This window comes from Carassius gibelio, chromosome A12 (genome assembly GCF_023724105.1).
Source record: "Carassius gibelio isolate Cgi1373 ecotype wild population from Czech Republic chromosome A12, carGib1.2-hapl.c, whole genome shotgun sequence".
In the NCBI taxonomy this organism is placed as follows: domain Eukaryota; kingdom Metazoa; phylum Chordata; class Actinopteri; order Cypriniformes; family Cyprinidae; genus Carassius; species Carassius gibelio.
Window position 1 is genome coordinate 20,256,082 of NC_068382.1, and position 12,186 is coordinate 20,268,267.

Genomic DNA, 12,186 nt, shown 5'->3' on the forward strand with positions numbered 1-12,186 from the left:
AATACCCAAACTCTACTGACTGCTACTAACCATTAAGTGCTGTTAGTTTGATTCATAATGCCTCTATAATTGATTTGCCTCTTTGCTTCTTTAACCATTTTCACCTTGGAGATGGGTTCTGGAGTGAAATCATGAGGCCTTCATGATTTTGCTGTGTTAACGTTAAGCAGTTTTCTCTTACAGTAGCTGTAATTAGTAATGTCATATTGTCATCCAACCGTCACTAGCTGAAACTAATCTCCTTCTCTATCTTTTTTTGTCCTCTTTATGTCCTTTTATTTTATTTTTTTCTTTTCCCCTGTCTGTCCATTTTTTTTTTTTTCTCTAACAACCCAGCCGCCACCGGCAACTAACCAATGACCCTCTGAACTCTTCACCCAATGATGACCTGACCATTGCCTGCCTGCTGACCAGTTCTCTGGCTCTCGTCCTTCGCTTCTATGTTTTGGCGGCCTGCTGGTGAGCCCAGAAGCAGCTTTAATTCGCTTAACACAGCCGAGAAGTCGTGATGGCCCCACGCCACCACCTCCAGAACAGAATTGCTCCCCTTCTCAAACTGAGGACCTCCTTGGTCAGGTGACCTGGGCTTCCCGGCCTGCACTGAAGTGTCATAAAGCAATAACGCAAAAATCCTACTTTTAGTTTTTCACATGCACACACTAAATAAACACAATTCTTTATTGGTTTCTAAACATTAAGCATAATGTTCTATATAACTCTCCATGTTTGTGCACTGCAATTCTAGAACCATCCTGAAGAGTTTGTAAAAACAAACAAAAAAGCAAAACAGCAGTTTATTTTAAAACTGATTTATTGGTCCAGATGTCCATAAGGGATGTAAAAGCCATGCTTGCCTACCAGCGTTTTCTTCAGAGAACTGTCGAAAAGCATCCAGACACATGAGCAAGTGTACAAACACTCATCGTCAATTAATACCTTTTTGATACGAGGGTGCTGCGCAGGAAATGAATTTATATTTTTTTTAGGTGATCCTTTTTGTATTCAAAAAACAAAGCAGTATTGTCAAAATGTGATGAACAAACAATGTTTATTTCCTTACGACTAATTTTAGAGACCAAAATGGTGTCTTTAAAAAAAAAAAAACTAGTGCCTTATTTTACACAATATCATCAGTTAGGAACAAGTATGAATGTCCATCAATGTGTTATATGCCAACATATCAGGTATTTCTGTTCAATTCCTCTCTATTCATGAAAACAAGGTTAAACTCAAAAACTAAGTTTTTGAAATGTGCATTTTAGAATTTTTCCTTACAAATAATGATTTTTACCCACTTATCGCACTACATTAGTTAACATCTTGAGTCATTTATGCTCACAATCCGTTTGTATTTGATAATGTACAGTATGTGTACGAGCTCCCTAGTATGTTTAGGGATCCATCACTACATCTGTTACACAGCAATGAAGCCTCCTCAATATAAAACTTAACACTTGTCAGTATTCCCATATTTTTCCCTCTGCTTATATCTCAAAGAGCATTTATTCAGTTCACCAGGATGAATATTATAAAGGTTTGGGGTTAATTAGTACAGAACTCATTTTATTCCTTTTGAAAAACTGAAGTGTGCTAAAGAAGCGTGCAGACATGTCACATTTATCCATACCTCGCTATGCAAATGATTTTCAGTTTTATTGAAATGCCTGAATAAATTTCCTTCAGTTGGGCTTCCAGTTAAAATGTCAGACCATTTCAGTGCTGAGGAACAACAAAACAAAAAAAGTGTATTAACAGATTATAAGTACATTTTATTATTTGGTTACCATAACTGGATTTTGAGAAGATACATCTCCTTTTCTAATAACATTGGTTGTATTCATGCCGAGCAAATGCAATACTTTTTAGACGTTTGAGGTTGTGATGCAGTTGCATGTCATTTTATGTTTTATTGTTAACCTGGAAATTGCTAAAGGAAAACTCCTGCAAATACATTTGATGAATGGGAATTGTTTTTACAAGGATCTCTCACCCTGTCAGATCTAGTAACTGGAGATGTTTGTTAATGTGTGTTTGGTTTTTATTGGTTTCGTGTTTGCTTTCCATGCAGTATTACTATAGACTGTGTCAATATGTGTGTGAGTGTGTGTTTAATGGGTGATTGTGTGAGTGAGTGTTTATGTAATGTATATGCCAATGAACTGCAACTCTCCATTTAAGCTTATTTTTTGTTGTCAATTTGTTTTTTTGCAAACCCAAGCAGCTCTCTGCATTGGAAAATATACAGTCCTATTTATAACCATTGTAACATTTTATAATGTATTTTTCTATCATATTTTGTATGTGAGAAATAACATTAAATCACATTTCCAGATATGCACAGTATGCCTTATTACAAAAAAAAATTATTGATATGAGAGACATATTTTTCCCATGATGATATAATTCCATAGGTGATGGAAAATTGAAAAACGTATTCGATGAACAATATAATTTGGTTCCAGACTCACTCGGAGCAAGTTTTAAAGTGGATACTACTTGCTGGGATGTTTGGTTTGTCATTGTTGCTTTGCCTCTGTGCCTTCTTATGTAAATTGTAAGCTATTAACCATTTCTAGTTACATAATTTGATTAATCGTTTCTTGCCGATTGTACTAACATTTGATGATTTCTATTCATTAACACCAACAATAATTTCTTTTGTCTGCTTTGAATCCTATAGAACAGGATTTGTGTGAAATTAAGCAAAAGAGTGTTTTACTGACTGAAATATGCTGGACTAAACTCTGTACTGAGAAGCAATAGCAAAATATTAAAATCATAGTTTTAAAAAAAGAAACTAACTTGGTGGCTCTTTCTCTTGTGCTTTTTACATGTGCCAGGACACTCTGCCTACTAATCTGATTCAGGTCTGCTGTAGATAATGGAGAAGATCTGAGTCCAAACTTTTCTGTACTTTTAATTAAACGTACTGAACAAAAGCTGCATTTAACAAAAAAGGGACAACATGATTATGGGGTAGAAAATAAGCTGGAGGAGATGTAAACTCTATATAAATGGTACGGTAGTTTGAGTTGGACGCACACCCACCTCTGTTTCACACAGTTTTATTATTCTTGCTCAACATCTCCATGTGCTTGTTTTTTTATCGTAGCCATCTGTTGAGCTGTTTTGGAAAGTTCTGTGAGTCAACAAGAAAGAGTAACCGCAGATTACACCGGTAATTGTCTTTCAAAGGAGTCCATTGAAACCAGTGCAAGTAAAACTTCCTAGATTCTCTGAAATGTGAAAAAAAGTAAACATTGTCTTTTGTAAAATAACTGAAGGTCAGTGTAATCATGCCCACAAACTGGAATATTTTTTCTCAGCCGTGCACATCAGCACTGCTTAACTAGTAGCGAACATCAGGCTTAAAAAATGTAATGTTCTAATCACTTCCTCTTTTGAGCACTTAATATCCTCAGAGAAATCACAGAGGTCAAGATAGCAATTTCTGTTTGTCAGTGGTGCAGCGTTGAGAGGAACTGGAGTCGTGAAGGAAACCGATAACTCTGAATAACCTTCTGAAAACGGTTTTCCAGTTTTCTAACTGTTCACACATTGTTTTAATGAGTTGCTGTTGTGTGTAATGGTCTGTGTTTAGCTGATAAAGCTAATCAGTCTCTTTTAGTTCCCGTAAGACCTCATCACTGCACCCAAGAGTCCTAGTTACTTTTGTTTCCTTTTCAGTTTATAGCAAAGTCACCAAGCATAGCCTGCATTAAACAAATCTGGTCGTATCCAAAAGAACAGCAACAGAACTGAATCTGTGACCGTCACAGTCTGTGACAACAAAGCTTGTGTTTTAAAGGAATAGTTCATGCAATATGAATATAATGTTAAGGATTCACTCAGCCCACCCTCCCCCCCATTTTATTCTCAATTTCCAAATCCTTGGAAAATAATTGTTTTAAGAATATTAATGCCAATATGGAAAACTGAATAAAAATGGTTTGTACAACTATGGCAACAGCATATTCCATAACTTTTGTGTGAATAAACAGACCAAAAAGCATTTACTTTTTAAGTCAGTGAATGAATCAGTAAACTAAATCATTCATACTTCATACATAATTACACTATTGACAAAAAGACAATGGTCAGTTTTTGTGCATGAAATTTCACTAATATGACTACACTTTAAGAAACCCAGTGGAGAAAAAAATAGCATTTTGGTCTGTTCTTCAAACAAAGCGATGTATATATATACTTAATATAAAGCATGGGTCATAAAACCTACTTTTATTGTTTTTTTGCATCTTTAAAATGTGGTCTCTTTGAGATGTGAAGATGTGAAAAAGCTGCATAAGTTTGGGACAACATTACGGTGAGTAAATAGCCCTTATGACTAAATGATTCATTTAAGGGTATACCGTTCTTATTATAGCACACACACATACACAAAATGAAAAAACTGACAGACACCGAGAGGGAGAAAGTGAAATGGATGGAAAAGGAGAGGGAGTGATTAATTCGCTCCCACAGAAGGCAAACTGTTCATTAAACACCACGCGTTTTGTGTTAAATGGTTCCTGTCTGTCCCAAATTACTAGCTGCTATTTTAGGTAATCATTCTTTCTTTCCTTTTTTTTCCCACTCATCATTTCTCTATCTAACCTACAATTAAAACCTCAATTTCCTGTCTTGTCAATTTTCTGATGCCCCCTCCTACCTCTTTAACTCTACAGTAGCTACTGCTTACCTTATCAAAAACACATGCACATACGGACACTATCCAAAGTTATGGAGTCTAATGCAGCAGCAAGTTTAATGAGTGGAATGGATAGCGGTTTCAGCTGAGGGCCAAAGAGGAAAGAGGAACTGGGTAAGTCCCTGTAAAGAGAGAGAGAGACACAGTATCCTCTGTTGACTCGCACTCTTGACTTCCCCCTCAGAGGCTGCAATGACCTTTACAACCTTTAAGCCCGCAAACAAACTCAGACAGAACCCTCTGTCCCAACTTACCAATTGAAAATAGTCCCCTTTGCTTCCCTCCTTCCTTCCTTCCTTTCTTCCTTCCTTGTCAATCTAATGATCTTATTGGATGCCAATGGCAAGCTAAACCCAGACAGTTTAAGGAAGAGGCAACAAACTAGAAAAAAATGAAAATGCTACTCAATATGTCGCTGTAGGAAAAACGGTAAGGATTTCTTTTAAAGGTGGTGTGATATTAGCCAGAATTTTGCTAACTTCAAAAACACACCCTTTCTAAAACACTGCCCTCTTTCCCGGGAAACTTATAAGTAATATCTGTCAGACACTGTACTACATTTTATAAAAAAAAAAAAATGAAAAGTTTCAGTTTCAGCTAAAGAAGTTGCTATGGTTTAAAGTTTTGTCAGTTTTAGAAGCTATTTGAAATATTAATAATAATCAATCATTAATATTATTGAAACAAATTTAGTCAGCAGGGGTCGTAGTCAAGATTGACACTTATACAATCCCGGGAAGTCAATATTACATTTATTTAAATGCTGTATGCCAATAAATCAGACAGCAATAAGAATGATGTTGTGTACCAATTTTTTTTTCCTTTTTTATTTAATATTACAGCCTTTCAAACACTTAGATTAGTGGTTCTTAACCAGGGGACTGGGGCCAACTAGGGGGCCTCTGTATACTTCCAAGGGGGCTGCAGGGTTACTTCAAATTAGTAAACATTAACTTATTATTATTATTTATAATAATAAATTAAGTATACTTTTTATATAACATATAAGAATAAAGATTTTAAATGAAAATGAATATTCAATCATTTATACAACAATAGAATAAATGTATAAATACAATAATGCAATCATTTATATCCTCAATACCTATTGTTTTTACAGAAGAACACAATATTTGTGGTTAACTAATACATATATTAATCTGCTCAGTTAAACTTTATCTATTAATACATAAAATCTGTTTATATTAAACATATAATTTAATATATACTGTACAATTATTGTACATTATTTTTTTGTATCATTCATTTTGTCACGGTTTATCAACATTCGACTGACACTCATCCCATTGAGCTTTGCATGATTGTGTTTAAACGTTTGAAATCAATGGTTTCTTCAGCTTCCCCCAGTTCTGTTAAAGCAAGGGGAGTGTTAGCACAAGTGCGGGTCTTCTAGGAAACGAACCACACTTGATCTTAAACAATGACCACAAAGACATGTCCAGCATGAGGATATGGGAGGGTGGGGAATGTTCTCCTAGAAAGGCTTGGACAGAACAAATCTCACGGAACACTCCCTTCTGCTCTGTTAAAGAACCGTTTCCACAGACACATTCATCAACGTTTATGTAAGAGAGGAAGTCATCGCTGTTTACCTAGCTTGTGTAATTGTTTCTATTCATAGTTAAAGATCTGAGAAATATCAGAGGTGGTGATGGTGGGGTGCATGTAAAGGACGCAGCAAATTAAACAGGATGACACAACAGATGTTACGCCACAGTAGGGTGCTGCTTCGCTTCGGTTACATCCAACAGGTTTTCCGAGTAACGATGTACAGAAACCGAGTTTACTTCAGAGACTCACATGGAGTAGGATGGTTCTCTGTCTTCTGCTGGTGTCCTCTCATTCTGTGGGGTCGCACCGCCCTTCCTGTCTGCTCTCAGAGGATGGGGCCTGGGGTCTGGCTCAGTCCTACACCCCCCACCACACACACACACACACACACACTCAAGGCTGGACGCTGCCCAGACTGGTGGGAGAGGACAGCAGAACTTGGCAGGCCACAGTGGAGAACATTCACAGCCAAGCCAAAGTCCTAAAGCACTGCCAGAGAATAACGGGGAGCTTGAAATGACAAGAGCTAAGCCAAGGGACAACTATAGCTCTTGGATTTTACTTTGTATCTGGATATTATAAAGCATACGTAAATCTGTTGCGAGTGTCAGCTGGGCTTTAATGAAACAAATCCACATTAAGGGGCAGCTGTTGAGTTTGGGTGGAAACCAAGTCTCCAGAGACTTTAAACCAGGTGATTTTGTTTAACTCTTGTTTGTGTGAAGAAGCTAGCACAGTGAATCTTCAGTGTTTTCCAGGAGCCTGTCAAGTTACATTTGACCATAACATGAAAGCATAACAAAGCAGAACATTGTTTAGGGCTCTTTGTGCCTTAAATAAATTTAGGATTAAGTGCCGAGAACTTCACTTCAAAATGCCACTAGCTCATAAGCCACTGATCCAGCCAATAATAGGTGACTTTATTTTGACATGAATCTCAAACAGCGACAGTGTGAGACATGCTTGAAAAACATGATGGCTTTAAAGTCTTCTTCTTGTAACTTCTGAAAAAAAAAATTATAATAATAATTTACCTATATCAACACTCACAGTTTGTTATAATAAAATATATTTTATCTTACTATGTGTATATTTACTAATACATGTATATACAATAATAATTAAGATTTATATTTTTGTAATGATTTTGTTCTTATTAATCTTATTCTCACCAAGGCTGCAATTATTTGCTAAAAAATAAAGTAAAAACAGTGATATTGTGAAATTGTATTACATTTAAAAAAAACTTTATATATATATTAATATATAATATATATTAAATTAATGTTGAACACAGTTTTTGCTGCTTAATATTTTTTTCTTGTCCTTGCTGAATACAATTTCTTAATGTCCTGAAAAAAATGAATCGTGAAAAATGTATGAATTTCTACAATATTTCATAATATTATTGCTGTACTGTTTTTGATCAAATAAATGCAGCCTTGAAGAGTATATTTTTATGTTTCAAAAAACATAAAAAAGGAATTATTCGGAACTTACTTATGATGAACACACACACACACACAAACACACACAAACATACACACATACACACACACACATAGACATATGGATGATTTGTATGAATTTTGTTCAGCAAGCAACATGTGCTTTGCTTGTTGTTTACTCTTTATGAGAAAAAAAGCATGATGACTTTAAAGTCTTCATCTGAAAGGATTCAGATGAAGTTCCCACCCCCTCTTGTCTCCCCTTTCATCTCCAAAAAACTAGTTTAAGGAACAGAGGCTCTGCACAGCTTTCATATCTCCATGGTAACACACCCCCTTTGGGGTCCTTTTGGAGTTTATTGTGCGTGTTCAACGTTATTGTTTTTGAGTTTTGGCACAAACTCTGAATATAAGGTTGACAACAAAGCGTGATGATAAAACATAAGTGTGATTAAAAGATATTCTGTGAGATGAATCCATTATGACATCACGGTCATGTCCCAGCGTTCCTCGGGGTGCCTGTCTCTATTCGGCTGCCTCTGGGTCTCTTCAGCACTGTGGGCTGTCTATAGGAGGCCTTCCACTGATTGTGAATGGTCTTTTTGTTGGGGAACAGTGAGCCATTTCTGCTCCCACAGAAAGCCCTGGGTAATTTAGTGTGGATGCCAGGAAGTCTGAGCTCACAGAATGACAACAATGGCAAACGTTATTTCTCCACCTCAAGGGGTGGAAGAGAAAGAGACAGAAAAAAGTTAGCTATGGTGATAGAATTCTGCTTCAGCATCGTCCCACACGGCGAATTCCTCTTAAATCTCATGTGAGAATCAGAACACAACCTTTATGGTGCTAAACAACCATTTGTGCGTTCAAGAATATATATATATATATATATATATATATATATATATATATATATATATACATACATATATATATACATACATATATATACATATATATATATATATATATATATATATATATATATATATATATACATATATTTGTAATAGGAATAACTTAATTTAATTGTTATTATTATTATTATATTATTATTAGAAATTATTTTTTAGCCCTCTACTGTGATACATCTTTGTATAATTTACTGCAATTATAGTTTTAAGTTGTTAGTTGTTTCTCTTCTGTTGTTGCTTTTTTTAATCATAAAAGCTCACTTCATATTAGCATTCAAATTTATTTTTGATACACATCAAGTACAGACCTCTGAAAGCAACATGTTTACTTTCATTTCACTCCCATAATGTTTTTTCTTGATCTGTTTTAATTTATTGTGCTTCTTTCATGAATGTTACTTAAGCTTGTATATATTTGTCTTGTTCTGAAAATAAATTAATAAATAAACAAACAAACAAATAAAAATAAATCTTTCTTTCGCAACAAAAAATTTCGTTATCAACTGTCAGGACCGTTGAGGTCCCTCAAAAGCCAAAAACGTCAGGACGATATCGCATACTATTCATATCGATATAACATATTTCATTTTATATTTGTTAATATTATATTGTAATACATGATGAATACATTATTGATTTGATTAAATCTTCAGCAATCACGCGAGTAATTTTACGGCAGTGTTACGTCAGCGGCGTCGTTTCACTTTACGGTAAGGCGGCATGTGGAGGTCAGATGCGCAATCGCTCGGTCAGAGACTGAAAACTGTCTAATTATCAAACATCAACAGTTGACAACTCAGCGCAGTGACATCTGTGTAGGATTGTCAACTGACAGTATACAGCACAACACTGTCGATAAAGCAGATCGTTTGGGGTCGTTAACGTCCATCATTTTGACGCGGGTCTGAAAAGAAGAAGTCTGTCAATCAAGACGGTTTTGTGTATTATCTCTGAAGACATGGATACTAACACACCAGCATCAGGAGGATTTAAAGGGGGACTCGGGAGCCTTTTTGGTGGAGGAACTCCTGAGTATTCAAATACTGATCTGGCAGGAGTCCCGTGTAAGTGCTACAGTCAACAGTGTGAGGCTAATGTTAACTCTGATTCAAACTATGGTCAGGTTAGTTACTTTGAGTGTCTATTAATTTTTGATAATGTGTAATGACAAGTTATCTCTCATTTCCAGTGACTGGTATGAGTCCTCTCTCACCCTACCTCAATGTTGACCCTCGTTACCTTGTGCAGGTGAGTTTCTGTAAGTCAGTAGTTACATTTCAGACCTATTTAAAGGTTTCCGTGGTAGAATTGAGTCTGTCTTATGAACTGACGGTCAAACACGTGTTAGAGGCTAAATGGACTGAAATAAATGGTAAGGTGTCATAATAAGAACTTGCTATTGATTAATTAATGGCAAATTAAATGGTAAATTAATTATGAATATCCAAACAATTCATTAAACAGCATGGTAACATGCAAAAAACATAATAATAAATAATAATAAAAATATATATAATAAAAATATTTTGGCCACCAACTGTAATTAATTAATTGTATGATACCTGACTTTTTGTGAAAAACATTAGTTTTCCTGAGAATATAATTATAACTTTTTATTACAATCTGCCTTTATATTAGCTGTCCCATGCCCTAATGTATGCTAGTGTGATTATATCATCATCACTTGTTTATACAAGTTATTACAAATAAATTATGATATTGGAATAATAATAACATAAAAAAGCTTTACACCTTTTACATTTTACTTTAAGGACACAGATGAGTTTATCTTGCCAACCGGGGCAAATAAAACCCGTGGTCGGTTTGAGCTGGCCTTCTTCACCATCGGGGGATGCTGTATAACAGGTGAGTCTGTCTCTGACTTTGATCAGTACTTTTATTTTAATCATCATCAACCGTTTTATCTGTTGTTTGTTTCTTTAAAGGCACTGCTTTTGGGACACTTAATGGTCTCCGAATGGGCCTGACAGAAACTAGAGGCATGCCGTGGTCAAAACCCAGAAACGTACAGTAAGTATCTGCTCCTTTGTAAACTTTGATCAGAAATGATTTAAGTTACCAAGTTATCGAAAATTCAGTTAGGATCTTTTCGAATATCGGTCGCTGGTACATTTGAAATCATTGACCAGGCACTTTTTGTTAGTTAGTGCTTCTGAAACTTTATTATGACTGGTTTATTACCTGCGAACACAACACCCTGAAGAGCATTTTGAATAAAAAATGTATTTCTGCAGTTTTAAAACTTTAATTTAACTTTTGGTGTTTCCATTAAAAAAAATGTTTTTTTGGTGCATCAGTATGTATTTTAAGTTATATTGACTAAAACTGTTTATCCATTGTTGATCAGCCATAATTCTACTGTAATACCGACATTTGTTATGTTTTGTCAGAATTTTGAACATGGTCACAAGACATGGCGCATCATGGGCGAACACACTAGGATCTGTGGGTAAGAAATGCATTGAATTCGAACAGCTTGCGTAAAAGAACATCACAATCGATTGTGTTATTAATTAAAGAGACTCGTGCATAATAAAATGCTGGTTTCTCTTTCTCAACAGCTCTTTTGTATAGTGTGTTTGGTGTGGCCTTTGAGAAGGCCAGGGGCGCAGAGGATGATCTCAACACAATAGCAGCTGGAACATTAACAGGGATGCTTTTTAAATCCACAGGTGAGGAAAAGTGACATTGGCTTAAGTGCTAAATATCATGCCTATCACTGATTTAATTTAATCAACATAATATGTATTGTATTTATTTATATACATTTTATCTTTATTTTTTTCAGCTGGACTCAAAGGAGCTGCCAGAGGAGGTGTCATTGGTTTAGCCATGTCAGGGCTGTATGCTCTTTACAACAACTGGGATCACCTGAAGGGGAGATCACCTTCACATTACTGAGGATGTCTGAGAGCTCAAACCATGGACTTCTTTTGACTCTGAGCCAATTTTTTTATGACCCCCTTTTGGAATTGCATCCATTTCTTCTTTTTGAAACCCATGGACCATCACACGTGTACAGACTTCTTCAGAGTTTAATTAAATGAAATATTTAAATGGAAGCTGGTAACTTCATTCATGTAGATGTCTTTGTTTGTGTAAGTTACAGGAACTCCGTATCCTTTAATTATGAGGTTTCATCTGTTCTCGTTGTGGATTGATGAATTTTGTCAGTGCTGACAAACCAAACCATCAAACTCTCTAAAACCATCAATAATAAAATACACGTTTTCACAGTTTGAGACTCTTAATTTGCTTTTTGTAGGGATTTAAAAATAATTGAGCTGTGTGTAATACAAAATTTGTGTTTGCTGGGCATGAATGGTCTTTCTGGGAGTTAGATGATTAAGCACTACACCATCCTATATTCGCGTAGCTCTAAATAAAGAATAAAAAACGTAAAATATCTTTAATACGATAATTTAACACTGTTCAGATTCTATGACATTTAAAAAAGTTTTTTATCAATTATTTATTTGTAAGCAAATCAACCTTGATTTCAACAGTCAATGAGTGCAGATGG

General features: G+C 35.4%; 2 protein-coding genes across 5 annotated transcripts in view; both read left to right on the forward strand.

Annotated features, from left to right (window-relative positions):
* Positions 1-2,797, forward strand: part of LOC128025437 (protein quaking-B) — a 35,103-nt gene extending 32,306 nt beyond the window's left edge. For all 4 annotated transcript variants that reach the window (XR_008186157.1, XR_008186156.1, XM_052611809.1 and 1 more), the window contains exon 9: positions 337-2,797. Coding sequence is in view for 2 of the 4 variants with exons in the window: in XM_052611809.1 (XP_052467769.1) it covers positions 337-353 (17 nt within the window). In the remaining 2 variants the exon portion in view is untranslated. The remainder of the gene's footprint in view (positions 1-336) is intronic.
* A 6,531-nt stretch (positions 2,798-9,328) lies between these two features.
* Positions 9,329-11,899, forward strand: LOC128025439 (mitochondrial import inner membrane translocase subunit Tim23). The gene is made up of 7 exons (XM_052611810.1): positions 9,329-9,706; positions 9,832-9,890; positions 10,415-10,508; positions 10,589-10,673; positions 11,054-11,112; positions 11,225-11,335; positions 11,452-11,899. Exons 1-7 carry the CDS (start codon positions 9,601-9,603, stop codon positions 11,562-11,564), a joined length of 627 nt encoding a protein of 208 aa, XP_052467770.1. The 5' UTR covers positions 9,329-9,600; the 3' UTR covers positions 11,565-11,899.
* Positions 11,900-12,186: the final 287 nt, after the last annotated feature.